Raw genomic sequence first — 16,114 nt, 5'->3', positions numbered from 1 at the left:
ATAGTTGTCTCGTCACTCAAAACAGCGTGATCCTGACTGTGGAATTATATGGTTATCGTATTAGACACCTTGAGATATCGGGAAGGTGGATTACTAAGATTATCAACAGCGTCTTAGGAAATTATAGATAGAAAAAATAACTATAACATAGATTATTAAACAGATGTTACTGACATAAAAATTTAATAATGCAGAATAAAAAAAGCAACACATATCCTAAAAAGTGAAACACAAAGCAATCATGTAAATTAGAGAAAAGGTAAGAGAGAGATTTGATAAGATTAAGGACTAGAGATAGACAATTACAAGACAAAGATTACTGTATTATTATAAGTTATATAAGCAATAGTATTTGTGCTTGCTGCGACATATATGTGATAGAAGAGAGAAAGGCTCCACAGGTAAGAAAAGCAAATAATAAGTTTAGATTTCAGATATTGTGACTGTTGTGACAATACGTTAATGAAGTAGAGTTTAGCAATGACTGCGAGTCAAAGTGGGTTCTACAAACAATTAGAGAGGTTCTACAATGTGATAAGATATATTGATATATATAAAAAAAATTTACATGAAATTGACTAATGGCATAAAGGGTGATAGAGAGAGTAGAGGAGAGAGAGAGAGAGATAGTATTAGATAGTTATATAGTGTGTTGATAGATAGAGAGAGAGAACATTGTACCTTGCAAATCAATAGCGGGTACATTTTACCCGTTGGTGGTTTTGGGTATACAGCGACCTCTGGCGGTTCTAGTGTTAAAGAGCGCTGCACAATCATTTGGAATTTTTTTATTTTGAAAGAATGGTCTGTTATAAAATAAAATAAAACTGTGAATCAGACAGTAATGAATATTTAGAACCAGAAGCAAGCGGGACAATCAGATTTTTTCTGGCCTTCTCAAATATCCATTCGATAATCCAGAGGCACTTATCCGAAAACCCAGATCACTTTCCTCCCTCTTCTATCTCAGGCCTCACTTTCTGCTCCTAAACTGGATAATAAAAAGGATTGCTTCCAAAGCCATAATGAACACATCATGTACTTATTTAAATATATATAGTACGGACATGCATATAATTAATAAGATATGCAATACGGGAGCGGTCAGTGGCAGGAGAGGGGTTGTTATTCAAAAACTAAGGAACATTCGGTAAAAAATGCGCCACAGGAACCAAGTTCTCCAGCGTACTTTTCTGGGGCCTCATGTATAACGCCGTGCGTAGGATTGACGTGGGAAGGTTGCTTACGTAGTAGAAATCCGAAAAATCGGTCCATACATTTTCCGCCACTTTCCGATTCACCAAACATTGCGTACCGGCGAGGAAAGTGCGTATGGCACTTCCTACGCCGGTTTCCCTTTATAAATCACAACCGACTCAAAATGCGGTGCAGCTTTTGCGGGCTTCACGTAACGCCCATATTTGCCTATAAATAGTCAAAGAAACGCCCTTTCATTCATTCATTTTGACTGACTGTATGGAGAAGATCGCAGGAAATGACGACAGAACAGCTAAAAAAAACATCTCACACTGTGTCAGATTTGGGTTGTTTTGGGGAGGTCGAGATAAATCATATTGTTTGGTTGATGCTGTTTGAACCATTGTAGCAGCATGGAGGTCGGATCGTCACCAAAATAAATAAATAAGTGGTCCGAAAAAGGTTAATGACAAAAAAAATACACATAGCCTTCCTCAGGCAGTGTGTTTGTACCGGGGACAGGAGACCCCCCTTGATGAGAAACTGTAAGAAATTATCGGGGAATCCCTCCGGAGTGGAGTCATGACGACTGGATCTGAATTATGTTTTCGTATTTGGTGGTTTATGTCCGAGCTGTCGATCAGCTGTGCGCAGCGTCTCCACTGCAGCAACTCTGCATATATCCACCATTTAAAGGAAATACAACTAATGTGTTATATTAGCTGTACAATTTACCACATATGGTGTGTTTCCATACCTCCTGTGTTTTATGAGCGACTTATCAAGTCTTAGCAAACGGCATAAAACATGATTAAACATGGTAGTATATAAAACCATGCTCGTATCTACAACCTATAGAAATGCAAAACGGCGTCAGTTTAGACGTAATTCTGTCCTCCTGCTTACCGCATCATTTATGAGAAAACATTTCATAACATTAACACAACATATTCGAGGTGGTTTTAAATAACATATCCGTATTTATTTATTTCTCCAAGTTATGTTTTTGTGTGCACTGAGGAGTCTCAAACAGGCGTTTGTTAAATCATTTTAAGATTGGCTTTAATCAATGTTTGAAAATGAATTCTTCATATATGATAAATGAGAGGTAACATTTTATTTATGGTATTATTTCCACATATTTCTCTCCATTCTTCCTTCTGCCAACGGTGTCGCAGTTTCTCGTCTCTCCCGTTTTTGTGCTTAGTGCGTACGCATGGGTTAGAGTTTGCTTGGAGGACCGCACGTTTTCCCGTCAAGTTAGTATTTTATAAATCGCAAACATTGCGTAGAAACTGGCGTACGCCATTTTTTGAGCGTATATCCCTTTATAAATGAGGCCCCAGAGCTGGACTGTGGATGTGTATCGGCATTTCACCTTAGAACGACCTTATTGGGCCCATTTATGATTCAGTCCTTGAACTATACGTCTATTGCCAGTGATAAGAGTGCTTCAGATTAAATGAAACAATTGAACTGTGGTCTTTGACCTTAATTAGATTGTATGCGATCAGTTTTGTTGTAGCTACATATTTGATTTTTATCAGCCATACTGTAAATCACAAGAGGAAAACAGATTAGCCGTTTTAAGGCCTACAAATGTATAGATATTTAAAGGGGGATTGTATTAATTGTGTAGAGGGTATAAGTGACATCCCCAATCAATTAGCAAAACAAACAGAAGTTCAATAGAGGCACCATGTTATTTATTGATAAGTGATAAAAAATCATTCTATTTTTAATATAGATGTTGGATTACCCTATGATTGACACGAGATTCACAGCCTCCAGGATAAATGGAAGGAGTTGCAAGATGATCTACCCCAAAAGCATTTCAAAACAAAGAAAGTTTCCTAATAGTTGTGCTTTTTTAAATAATTAATTATGGATACAAAAAAAATCTTCTTCAGGACTGTGAGGAACATTTGTTGACATTGCTTTGTTAATTTATATGTGACCCAATTACTAATCTAAGGCCTGGATGGTGAAGATGTTACATAATACATATCAATTTACATTTAGACCTGAGACTTCATTGAATTGTTTAGAATAAGTCAATTAACATGTAAGGATTGACCTTAGTGATGAAAACGTTGACCAAAAGAGCAATTTACCAACTTTTTATGTCTGTTTTTGTGCATTTACATATTACATATCAATAATCATTTCAAACTGAAGCAAAATATATACAAGTAATGACATCGTGTAATCTACAAATAATACAAAAAGAGAATATAGGATATAAAATAGTTTTCTATGTCAACAAGATGTTGTCTACCCAGACTGTGAATGTGTTTGAAAGGGACAGAATCTGAGCATTTACAGTACGTTCTTGAGAAGATGTGTAAAAGATGTGACTCTTTTAAACTCAATATTACATTTGAACAGTGTTATCCTTTCATGAAAGACCCAACATTAACTCAAACATCTGATTTTCAAAGAGGACATAAAGGAAAAGACCAAATTAAGAGTTATCCAAGTTTATTAATATTATCTTTTAAAACTAATATAAATCCCACAGAATATGATCCTGGTGCCTTTAAGTCAACGAATGCATGGATACCTGCTTTACTGCATTTCAACACTCCGTTCAAAATATCGTTTTTTACCTTTTTTAATATTCATCAGAGTGGAAATACATGGCCTCAGTGCACGTCATATTCACAACTACTCTCCTTCCTTTTTCTCTCTTGTGCAAGTCTATGCGAGTGAGTTAGTCAACAGTATTAGTGTGTTTTTCTTTCAGCAGCAGCCAAAATGGGCGCCGCTGCTCAACTACACAGAGACAAAAGGGAGGGTGGATAAAACGGTTTTGAAGTGTGAGAACAAACAGTAAATATTTATCCCGAATTGAGCTGTGTATTTCTCACACACACACACGCACGCACGCACGCACACACACACGCACACGCACACAGGAACTCAATGCCACTGCCAGTATGAAATTGACAAAATGATCCCAGGTTGCAGGCTCATGTGAAATGTCTTGCACACATTTAGACCTGAGATCATCTTACAGAAACCTTACTAACCATCACAGGCCTGTCTGCGGGGCCGAAATATGAAGAAAAAACTCAGAGCAGGACCCAACACTCGCTCAGTTTATGAAGAACAGTCGAGAGAGACAGGTGACATTTTCCTTTTTCTCTAAAATACGTCAGGCGGTGATAACGGTGTCTTTAGTCAAATGAAGTGCTGGAGGGAGGTGTGATCGTAGCAAAGCATGTGCATATTCTGGGAGGTGAGGTGAACATTGAAGTTTATTTCCACTCTAGAAATACTGGGTGTGCACTAATACAGCAGCTGATCTGTTAACATATTTCCCTAGTTAGGAATGTCTTGATTTACTTAAAAAACATCTTTCACTAACAATCCACATCTTCTAAACATAAACTAATCAATACAATGATTGGTAAAATGAATCCTGCAATGTTTGTTTTTTTTAAACTGGATGGTGACATTGTATTCTAGTAAAGCAAGGCATTAGGTTTACAGAAATGCAACTTTACTAGAGCAGCTATCCTCACCTGCGAGTTGTTAGGCCGTGTTAAGCCCACGTTATATGTGCAAAGAAATGCATTGCAAGGAAACATGCAGAGAAACAAAACAAAGAATGACACTTGAGGAAACAATCAAAAGCTACATAAAAGCTTTATAAATACAATAAAATCTTAAACCCTTAATGGAGAAGTCTAGCTGTTGTAGTAATATGTGGTAGCTGGCACTCTAGGCTCAATGCTTTTTCGTCAGGTGTTTTTTTATTTTCTCGTAGAAGAGCTGCGCAGGTAATTCATGCCATCTTTGGTTGACTGCAGTACTGAAGAGAAAAATTAATATGATCTCAAAATAAATTTTCAACAAAAGGGTTTGTTAGAAAAACAGCATCAACTCTCAGCAGACAGCTGCGCCTCAATGTCCACTCTGCAGATGGGGCACTTCTTATTGGTGAGGAGCCACTGATCCACACACAGCTGGTGGAAGAGGTGCATACATGGTAGGCGTCTGGGGGGGGGGACACACAGAGGCAAACATTAAAATCCAACTAACAAATACAGTCTGTGTAGCCTTAGCTTATTCTTGTGTGTCCAGAAACGTTTGCAGAAATGAAGGAATAGCATCGCTCCGCTTGGGTTAAAACATGTGCTGAATGTACCAAGGACTGTTTATCGAAATAAACTGGCTTTTTGTAAAATCGCAAAAATTATCCTTAAAAATATTTTTCTTTGAAAACCTTTCAAATGTACACATAAAACTGGAATATTCTTTATTCTTCACATACTGCTGCCCTCTGTTCTTTATTCTGTCTTTGCACTTTTAGTAAGAAGAAATTATAACAATAAGAGAAGTTGAGCAATTATGATACCATTTATAATTCAAACAAAGGATGAATTATATCAGAAATGTGTGAACCTAATATCATTTTTTGCTGAAAGTTGATTAATTGATTAAAGGAATTTTAAATCCAAAATAATGTTTTACCTAAAAAATAATACTTATGAAAACTGTAGGTTTGGAAATGTGTACCTACAATCCTTCAAATGCTATTTTTGATGACTCGTCAATTTAGTAGAACAGTTGTTTTTTTTAAGATGCAAAATGCAAAAAATCCTCTAAAACCAACAGAGGGCAGAAAATCCTTGAGAGAAAAAACCTGAGCGAGTGCCAAAAATCAGCTCCATGAGGCCGGTAATTTTAGGGCACTCTGGGGTTTTCTGTTTATTGCTATACCTTTGGGTCTAAAAAAAACATTTCTCGAGAGATTGTGGATGAATGGAACAACTACACCTGCCATCCCACATGTCACGCCTCTAAAAGCGTAATTAAACACTCAAAACCATGAGAAAAAAAAAATGGCACAAACACCCAGGAGGGAGCTGTTTACCTGACGTCCTCCCCCTCCTCCAGTATTGACAAACAGATGGTGCATTTTTCTTCTGTGTCTTCTTCATCTGCCCCTTCTTCTTCGTCTTGCTTAATAAGCAGCTTTCTCTGTTTGGGGGAGACATTTGGAAAGTTGACTTTTGATGTTCAGCATCGATAAGGAAAGCTGTCTCAGCAGAATCATCACATATCATTAATAATCCTATTATTCCAGTCTCTTTCTCACATAAGTTACGGCTCAACTTAAACACTGTGTAAAATGACAAGTCCATTTTAAGTTTGTATATAAGTAAACTATTGTCTATTATGGGTAACTGTTTAGAACAAAAATGTCAAACAAACCATTGCCTTTGGGGACAGAGAGAATGGTCATTTTGTCCTGAAAACAGAAATATCTATCTATGCTAAACAAATTAAACAATACCCAAATCAAAGTTAATCTAGAGCCGAATTCCCTGGCCCTCCCAAGACTCAAGCTAACATCTACAGCACATGTGAGCAGAGACATGTTTCCAAATTGAATTGTTTATTTTTTCTCACCGATTCTGGGGTTGCGAGCATATTTTTCCCAATAGATGCCCAGGCTTCAGGGGTTAACTCTGGGTCAATGTCTCTCTCCAACACCTTCTGTATTGGGTGGCAGGGGTGTTAGATCGATTGTTCAGATACATTGGGAAATCTCTAAGGAAAAATGTTTCCTCAACAACGTCTTCACAGCAGCAATCTAGAAACACAGACCACCGCGCACTCTGTCCCAGAATAAACTGTAACAGACACATGCATGACTATTCACAGTATCTACAGAATCCAATAAACAACACACACTCTGATCAGCGCTCACCTTTTTGTACTTGTGTGGGTAAGTGCACCTCTCTATGGTTCCCTGAGAGGCTCCTCGGTTCACAGTCCCCAATCTCTCCTCTAAATGCAGCAGGTCCTGAAGGACGCAGCATAAACACAATGTTTTAGAATGATGAAGAAAGGTTTCTTGGCTCTGTAACGGATACAATTCCTCTTACTGTGCACAAAAGAGCAGAAAACCTGAATAATCCGTTCAGATTTAGCGGTTGAAACCTGTGACTCTGAGTTAGATTTGTCTGGGGTTCAGTGTCTTGCTGAGGGAAACATCATATCACTGACAAGATGATCAAACATCGATCTGCTGTGCCTGAGTTACAGCTGACTCGAATCGAGTTAAATGATATTAAAACTTTAGCAATTGATGAAGAACAGCTTAGTGGACCTAGAGTTACAATATTGCTTGTCAAGACATTAACGCCCCTGTCACACTGTCCCGAAATTGACACCCGATGGACACACGAATATGGAATTGTGAATTTCACACGAAGATGGCCCCGAACCACACACGAAGGCAACATTTACATTACATTTAAGACATACAACTGCAACGAAAGTAACACAAACAATTATGTTAAAGTATTATGATACTGTACTGATATTTTCAGACTTTGTTCTTTACTTTCTCCGTCTTTATATGTAGAAGATATTACGTTTTCTCCGTCATGTCGTTTCCATAGCAACAACAACTTCCTCGCCTTCAAAATAATATATGATATCCTTTTTAGTTTCACAGAACACAAATTGGGTTATTTACATAATATGTTTACATGATTTTGTTGTGCAATAAAACAACCAGATGGACACACGATAAAGGAAATGTTCAAATTTGGCTCTGATCGTAGCAACATCGGGCCATTCGTGAGGGCATCTTAAGCCATCTTTGGCATGCCAAAGATTTTGCCACCGCTCCCGAAGTTGCTGCCGGAGCCTGAGAAACTCCACCGGCGGTCATACGATGGCTTAAGATGCCCTCACGAATGGCCCGATGTTGTTACGATCAGAGCCGAATTTGAACATTTCCTTAATCGTGTGTCCATCGGGTGTCAATTTCGGGACAGTGTGACAGGGGCTTAAACCTTTTCTCAGAATGTACTCAAACTATGGTATTTTATCCCACTTTTCCAGATATGTCTGTTTATTTTAAATAAAAACAGAATTAAGTGTATACTGTTATGATGTGTCCTCATTTAAACATTATTCCGATCAGTCTTGCAATTATTTGTAAGTTAATATTGGCGATGGCAGTGATTAATTGAACAATAACAAATGTACTCTTTATTGTCCGAGTTGTGTCGGGACTGAGAAAAACGAAATAAGCCACTGTGAAATAAACAGTCCTCACCTCATAGGTTCTTCCAAAGCCAGTCATTCTAGATGAGATGTACCGAATGTGCGGGTAGGTCACTTCAGATATGCCAGTGTGCTGCGAGGGACGAAAAGAAAACCATTTGATGTTTCACTTTGTTTTGTTCAAGATGACAAAGAATAATCTCAGCATGTTCCTCTCATCAATTAAGGCTTTAAGAGTTTCTGAATCAGAAGGCTTCTATAGATTTTTTCCATTCGATATTTTGTAGAACTTATTATCATTTCATATCCTGCTGTGTGTTCATGATGGCTGAGTCATGTGACTTTGAGCTATGCTGTATTTATGTGCATGTGCATGTTTTAACTGGCATCTTCTCACAGAATACAGTTAAACCTACAATTTTTAAATAATGGAACCACTTGTGCCCACAACCTTGATATAGTATACACTTTAAGTTTGTATGGCATTAGTGTTTCCAAGCAGATAAAGTGCAACATTAGCATTTATTCATTTATACTACAGCTTGTCGCCAACTGTCTCTCTGCAGTTTGGTGTCCAGCTCTAAGAGTGCACAAGAGCAGTTGTTGGCCTAAAAACAGTTCTAAAAATGAAGTTGAGGTTTATCAAGATTGTTTATTTGGAAGCAAAAATAAAGAGGCCTTCTATCACATGGCACATCTGTAACCATGAAGGTCGAAGATGTAGCAATTAAAAACTAATGAACTCTGGCCCAGAACGTTCATCAAAATTCACTTGCATATCTTTTGGTTCTACTTGTATAGCCACTAATTCTGAGCATTCTGGCTTTGATTAAGTTTGAATAGACTCAAATCATTTGGAAAACCTAAATGTATCTGCTCTTTCATTGATGCTGCAGACGAGAACTGTGCTGAAAGACAACTAATGTTCAGATGTTTGACGGTGACCAAGTGAAAAGAAAGAAAATCAGGAAACTGTCGTCTGCACAGGATCTGTCTCAAGGCCTGTGGATTTGTTGAGTGTGCACTTGAAATGCCTGATGAGCTGCTATTAATTGCTAATGCATTATTCATGTGGTTCACCAAACCATCCTTGAAATAACTGATGTTATAAATAAGGGTCCAACACTATTAATCTAAGCCAGACTTCATTTAAAAGTGATTCTTTCTTATTTATGCTAATGTATGCATGTGTGCTGAGGGTATCTCCCTCACCATGAAGGGGATGGGGAAGTGGTGCAGTCTGGGGGGAGGGTGGTAGTGGGGCAGGTGGGAGTGCAGGTGCCCTGAAGGGTAGGGGGCCACAGTCACTCCAGCCTCGATGCCAAGCTCCCTGTGGATAAACACATGATAAGTGATCAGTCAACATTACATCTGAAAAGATTCATCATTTGAATACAGAGCGACTCAGTATCCAGCTATGGTTTGTGGTCGAGAGATATTACATCTGGAGGGACTTTCTTTTCATAATGAAGACAGGAGAGGTGGGTCTGATAAGATGTGGGACCTCAAAAGGCTCTCAGAGTAATGACTAATGTGTGGTGTTGAGTGTAAACCCTTTGCTGTGTATATTTCTTCAAAATTATTTTATAATATGCATGTACACTTTTTTTTTAAAAGAAATTAAATAAACATTGTGGTTATTTTTATTATCCAGGATATGCGTTGTACATTTATGGCTTCATATTAAGTTTGTTCTGATTACAGTTATGCTCTCAAAAAAAACAAAAAAACAATGTTATTAAAAAACAAAAAATGTACGTTTATCTGGAGTCTGTATTCAAAATGTGGAATAGTTGATAAACATTCAACTAAAACCATCTGCTAACCCTCCCGGCCTCGGACACTGACCATGCTGTTCTCTGCTCCGGCTGGCGGGGGTGGGAAGACATAGTTTGAGGAACATGGATGTGGTGTCCATGGCCGTAGTTGGGATGCATCCTGTGAGGGTGGGGGGGCGGGCGCTCGTGTGCTCGTCTGCGGGGAAAGGAAGGTTCAGGGTTTAATATATATGACCAGGAAGAGTCAATCCTGGGGGTGGGAGGGCTATAGCGGTACTCACGTAGGGTGCTGCATCATCCTGCGCCTCTGGACCTCCATCCTCTGCAGCATCTCGTGCTGATGGAGCCGCTGCACCGAGGCCCCCAGCGCCGGCATGTGGTGCGGCAGGGCCTGGTGGTCCGCAGGCAGGTGCTGGGCCAGGGGGGCACTGGAACTAGAGAGGTGGTGGGTGGAAAGAGGAGGGGGAGGGGCAGGGGGAACAGCGTGGCCTGAAGGGTGGGATGGCAGTGGCGGATGAAAGGTGACAGTGTGGGGAATGACATAATCTCCTTGTGTAGGGGCCTGCGGTGTGAGTTGTGGGTTCCCATGGGAATGAGGGCAGGCGGAGGGGGGCTGATGATGCAGCGAGCGTGCTAGAGAGCCATCTGGGTGTGAGGAAAGAGAGAGGGAAAGCATGAAGTAAAACACTTTTAGAACAACACATCAGATATCCTCTTTTTTGTTATTGTAGCAAATGCCATGGAAAGATCAGATCTAACAATGCGCGAGTCTTGAGCAACGTTTTTATCCAAATGCAACGCAACTTCAAACCTTATTTGGTGGAAATTGGCAGAAGAAAAGGCATCTTGCTCTTAACTTTTTCACCTCAGTAAAGTATAAAACCTTGTGTGACATTGTTTCTGTTGTTAGCCCCACGTCCATTTGTTCTTACTGAAGCCTACATATTTTCAAAACTAGTCACAGGATATAAACTAGGTGCATACGGCATTGACTTTGGTAAACTACGGTTGCCGAGTTCCATTAACCAGTTTAACCCCCATAACAACCAACATCAATTGACGAGGTAACGTGTGCAGACAAAAAGGTTCATTGATGGGAAGGTCAGGGTTTTGCTATACAGGAAATACACAAGGCTTATGGGATCAGTCATAATAAAATGTAGAATGTAACCAAAGTTATCCTTTATAACAATTACAAAAACGTCAAATGTGGGGGAAACGGTTCTCCGTCTGTAATTTGCACCAGCAGACAAACATCCCAGCTCATCGTGTCGAAGCTGATTATTCTGTAGCATTTCATATTGTTTCTGTTGATGAAGACTATCTCTGTTCTCTGGACACACTAAACGTTCCCCACCGAGTCATCCAAAACATAAATATTCATATATTCTTTTGTTTTAGATCTCCTTGGTGCAGACTTCCTTTACTGCTTGTCCAGGCAGAGGTTCAATGAGGAGAAAGGGAAGGCCTGAGAGAGGTGAGCGTGGGCACCAGCAGCAGAGACTAACTCTTTACTACATCCCCACCAGAGAGCCTTTTCACACCGCTTCACTTTCCATATTGAGCTATTCTGAGTAGAACGAGCAATTAACTACTTCTGCCTGGTACAGTTCCCACAGCACTTGGCACATTAACCACCAGGCTCTGTTAATTACTATTAGAATTAGGTTTTAGAAGGGGAACTGTCTGCCAATTTTCACAAATGCTATGGCACCACAGAAGAACTCAGTTTACAGATGCAATAGCTTAAACCGTGAAAGTCCAACAGAAATCAAGTTGCATTTCATTTGCCTGCTACACCACATGCTCTGTGAATCCACGTTCCTGTACTCTCCTTTGAGTAATTAATCATATGTATTTTTATTAAATGGTGGCGCTTCCTAGGTCGGAATTAATAGGAGACCTTGGATGCGGTCGTACAGACTTATTGGAGAGTCAGTTACATTTCGTGTATGCTAAGGAGAGGTGCTTTAATGCTTCCTTTCTTATATTCTTTACCAAGGAAATGAGGAAATTCCATCTGAAGATTTCTTGCTGCAGCAATAGTTAAATTGAGATACAATTCAGCCTTTAACAACAACAACTGCCCGCTTTGGACAATTTGGATAATCTAACAACATCCTTCTCAGGAGGTGTGATTTTAAAATGAACCCTTCCTTTAATGTCTAGCATTGTGTTTGACACTGTGTTTAAACATCTGTCGTAGCGCAATCATGCACTGCAGTCGGGATCTATTAGCACAGTGGCTGTCATTTCTTAAGTCCCTAAGAAATGTCCTTCACATCTTTCTTTGACCTCATGACGTTTTCTTTCAACATCAAGGAAAAGCATGTTTAGTAAAAGATCAGGGTTCATACACTTTTTCACCAATGATTTTCAATGACTTCTCCATGACCTTTACCTAATTTTCCATGACCCAAAAAATTACTCTTCCTCACCGATACCACTGAAAATGGTTTATTTTAACATGGAACAGGAAAATAAGGTCTGAAACATGTTGTGCCTATCTAAAACAAATCAAATAGTAGGCTTACTAGCTTCTACACGCTAAAGCAACTAAAATCTCTCACCAGCAAAATACCCCGTCAGTTAAATGCCATTTTATGTTTTGTTACTATACGATACAGTATTTATTATCATTATAGTATTACTATTTTGGCGATTAGCTAAAATATAAATTATATTTTAGACCCTCCAGAAAAACGCGGGCTAAAATCCTTGATTATGCGATTAAACATGCGGGGTTTTTATGTGATTTTATGCGGTGAAACTGCGGGAAGTTGCGAAATATGCGGAAAGTGGCGAAATATGCTAAATATGCGGGAAAAAATTATCGATTTTTTTTAAATATTGGGCTGTCTTATTTATTCTCTCTCACACACAACCTGCCACTAACGTTAAACCCCTTTACTATTCAATTAAACACATTCAATGTTTATTTATTGTAAAAGCAATTGGGCTATTTTAATCTCACGCACACACACACACACACACACACACACACTTCTCCGCCTCATTCTGTTTTCATTTACTCGTTCGTTATCTGCAGCTTCAATCTTGTAGGCTACTCACCTCGTTTCTTGTCGCAGAATCGCGTTTTTCTGGAGGGTCTAATCAACAGTCCTGCCAGTAACGTTACTATATTATCAATACTACTTTAGTTATAGCCTGGTATATGATTGCTAACTTTACAATGTTTTGATGTGACTGACGGTAGCTAACATTAACTTTAGCTAACGCCGGTCACTCACCAAGACAGCTGCCCTGTTCTCCACTGGTTCTCCTCACACCACAGCTCCATTTCTCGCCGATCGTTATTTCTTCTAATCCTTGGCTGCTCCTGGTCTCTTGGACGCCTAGCAGGCTCATAATTATATGGTTGTGGTCCGTCATATGCATTCGAATATTTATTTTCAACCTCTTCTGTGTCAAAACTAGCATTGTGATCCATGTTTATTACTAAGTTAGACCGGCCGCTCTCCCCCATGTGACGTCACACGCGGGAAGTAAAAATGTCTTACAAAAACGACGTCAGATGTCACTGTAGTGTATATTTATGTATATTTTTTGGAAAGACTAGTGTATACATCATTTTCCTACACATTTATTCACTGGTGTGTCTAACCTGCAAGTTGCTCTTTAAACATTTCTCCCACTTTCTCTGCAACAAATAATAAAGGCCTTAGGACAGACCTTTTTTCATGAAAGCAGATTTGGAGTAGTCTGAAGTTATGTTAAAGAACAATATAAGGCTAACTTGACTGCATTGTTGAGTGTCTTAAAAACAATTGCAGCTGTTTAGGAGCTGCTAATAGTGTCTTTTTTTGTTATCAATAAATAAATAACATGGCGAAGAACACCCAATTCAAGAACAGCAAACAGCACTTAGAGCAACAAATCAAAAAACAATTGTGCCATTGTGTTACTAATAGCAGTGTGGGCATACCTGGTCGTGGTAGTGGGCCGGGTTGCCGGTGCCGCCGCTGCCAACTCCAGCACAGGACGCGGGCAGAGCACTGGGCCGCTCCACGGGGCAGCTGGGCTCCTGAAAGGGCAGGGTCCCGGGGGGCTGTGGAGCGGGGTGGTGGACATGGTGGATGAAGTGGTGAGCGTTGCTGTGGTTGTGAACGTGGCCCCCGGTCTGCTGAGAGGACGCCGCCTGCAGGCAGCTTGAGTGGGAGTGGCTCAGTGACAGGTGACCGGGGGAGGGGCCTCCACACGGGGAGTGCTGCTGACAGCAGGACGGGAGCCGAGGCATGGCTGCGCCGGCGTTCTCTCCTGCTGTACCAGACAAACCTGTTCTGCTGTCATCTGAAGGGAGGAAGACATACAGTATGAGTAGGGAAAATATAGGATGGAACAGCAGGAGAGCATTTTAATATTGCAAATATTAATATTATGTTAGTGTGGAAAGCTTAATCCATGGAGAAATATACACATCTGATTTTGAAAATCTAGTACCTTCAAACGTGCCACAAAGAAAAAAACGACACTTTTTTGAACATTATGTATCCCAGTTTATTTCTGGCCGTAGTGTACCGGTATATAAAAGGCATCAGCTAACAGAAAGTAAACATGGATGGAAAATGATTTTTGTTTTGAATATGAAAGCAGTTTAACTTGGCTACTTTAATGATTTAAGATTTTAGAAGGACAGTTGCCCACAAAATAAAACAAGATTATATTATTCCTCTTACCTGCAGTGCTATTTATCAATCTAGATTGTTTAGTGTGAGTTGCAGAGGGTTGGAAATATCATCCTTAGAGAAGTCTACCTTCTTGTCTGCTTGTGTTCTGAAAATATATGGTTACTCTAATTTTTTCTTAATTATTTTCCCTTCATTTTATTTGGTAGTGAACATTTGCAACAGGAAAGGCAGGGGAGAGAGGGGACGACATGCAGCAGGATGCCGTGGGCAGATTCATTCTGATCTGTTTTCCTCCTACCAAACTACACCTGCCAATACGATCGGGGCGCAGAAGAAAGCGTGCATCTCTGACATATCTCTAACACTCGGCAACTCACACCAAAATCTAGATGGATAAATAGCTCCAATACTACAGGTAAGATGATTAGTAGTTTTTCAGTTATATCAGCAGCTTGAAGGAAATATGTTTGGACCAAAGCTGTCTCAGAGCATAAGATTTAAAATAAGTAGTTTAAAGCTTCTGGTCCTGTCTTACCCTCAGTGGCTGTGCGGCTGGAGCCACTCAGCCTCTGGGTGTGCATACTTTCAGGTATTGAGCCCGAGCAGCTAGTGGAAGGGCCCGGTGCATCATTGAGCTCTGAGGTAGAGGCATGATGAGAAGATGATGAAGAGGACGACCTGACGGTTTGAGGGTGAATGCTGCCAGAGGTTGTTGGCACAACTGTGAGATCTGTGGGGAGAAAAAGTCAGGTGCTGGTTCAGAAAAATATTCTTCTCAGAGGGACACCTACAGGTTTGAATCTGCATTTAAAAAAGGACAGAAAAAGAGAATGCAGCTCTTGGACAAAATGTTAGAAGGCTACATTTCTTGAGTTACTAAACCAAAAAAAGTTACTGTAAATATTTAGGTCTGAACTCACTAAAAGAGGAGGGGTCTGTATCTGACTATGTACGTTTTTAAAATGGGTCAAATGTATTTCGTGCTCAATTCATTTGAGAACATTTACACAAAACTCATACACAAAAACATGTAGATGAACCATTTGTTTTTAGTAGATTAAAAGAGACAGTTTTCACAATTCATGTGATAACTTCAAATTTGACACTTGATCTAATAAAGTGATGCTCTTATTAGACCCTCCAGAAAAACGCGGGCAAAAATCCTTGTTATGCGATTAAACATGCAGGGTTTTTATGTGATTTTATGCGGTGAAATTGCGAAATATGCGGAAAGTCGCGAAATATGCAAAAAAAATTTTTTTAAATATTGGGCTGTCTTATTTATTCTCTCTCACACACAACCTGCCACTAACGTTAAACCCCTTTCCTATTCAATTAAACACATTCAATGTTTATTTATTGTAAAAGTAATTGGGCTATTTATAAACACACACACACACACACACACACACACACACACACACACACACACACACACACACACACACACACACACAC

The 16,114-nt window shown here is 39.6% G+C and overlaps 1 protein-coding gene across 1 annotated transcript in view; it reads right to left on the bottom strand.

Annotated features, from left to right (window-relative positions):
- Positions 1 to 3,302: 3,302 nt before the first annotated feature.
- Positions 3,303 to 16,114, bottom strand: part of rnf111 (ring finger protein 111) — a 28,333-nt gene continuing 15,521 nt past the window's right edge. Inside the window, exons 6-16 of the mRNA XM_010788022.1 lie at positions 15,192 to 15,386; positions 13,954 to 14,318; positions 11,069 to 11,120; positions 10,289 to 10,694; positions 10,078 to 10,203; positions 9,442 to 9,559; positions 8,282 to 8,362; positions 6,920 to 7,015; positions 6,619 to 6,705; positions 6,080 to 6,186; positions 3,303 to 5,199 (exon numbers count right to left, since the gene is read on the bottom strand). Of these exons, the coding sequence (XP_010786324.1) occupies positions 5,082 to 5,199; positions 6,080 to 6,186; positions 6,619 to 6,705; positions 6,920 to 7,015; positions 8,282 to 8,362; positions 9,442 to 9,559; positions 10,078 to 10,203; positions 10,289 to 10,694; positions 11,069 to 11,120; positions 13,954 to 14,318; positions 15,192 to 15,386 (1,751 nt within the window). The 3' untranslated portion in view covers positions 3,303 to 5,081. The remainder of the gene's footprint in view (positions 5,200 to 6,079; positions 6,187 to 6,618; positions 6,706 to 6,919; positions 7,016 to 8,281; positions 8,363 to 9,441; positions 9,560 to 10,077; positions 10,204 to 10,288; positions 10,695 to 11,068; positions 11,121 to 13,953; positions 14,319 to 15,191; positions 15,387 to 16,114) is intronic.

The sequence above is a fragment of the Notothenia coriiceps genome, unplaced genomic scaffold (assembly GCF_000735185.1).
Source record: "Notothenia coriiceps isolate Sejong01 unplaced genomic scaffold, NC01 NC01_scaffold00031495, whole genome shotgun sequence".
In the NCBI taxonomy this organism is placed as follows: Eukaryota; Metazoa; Chordata; class Actinopteri; order Perciformes; family Nototheniidae; genus Notothenia; species Notothenia coriiceps.
Note: the sequence above shows the minus strand (reverse complement) of the source record. Positions and strands in the feature narration are given on the sequence as shown.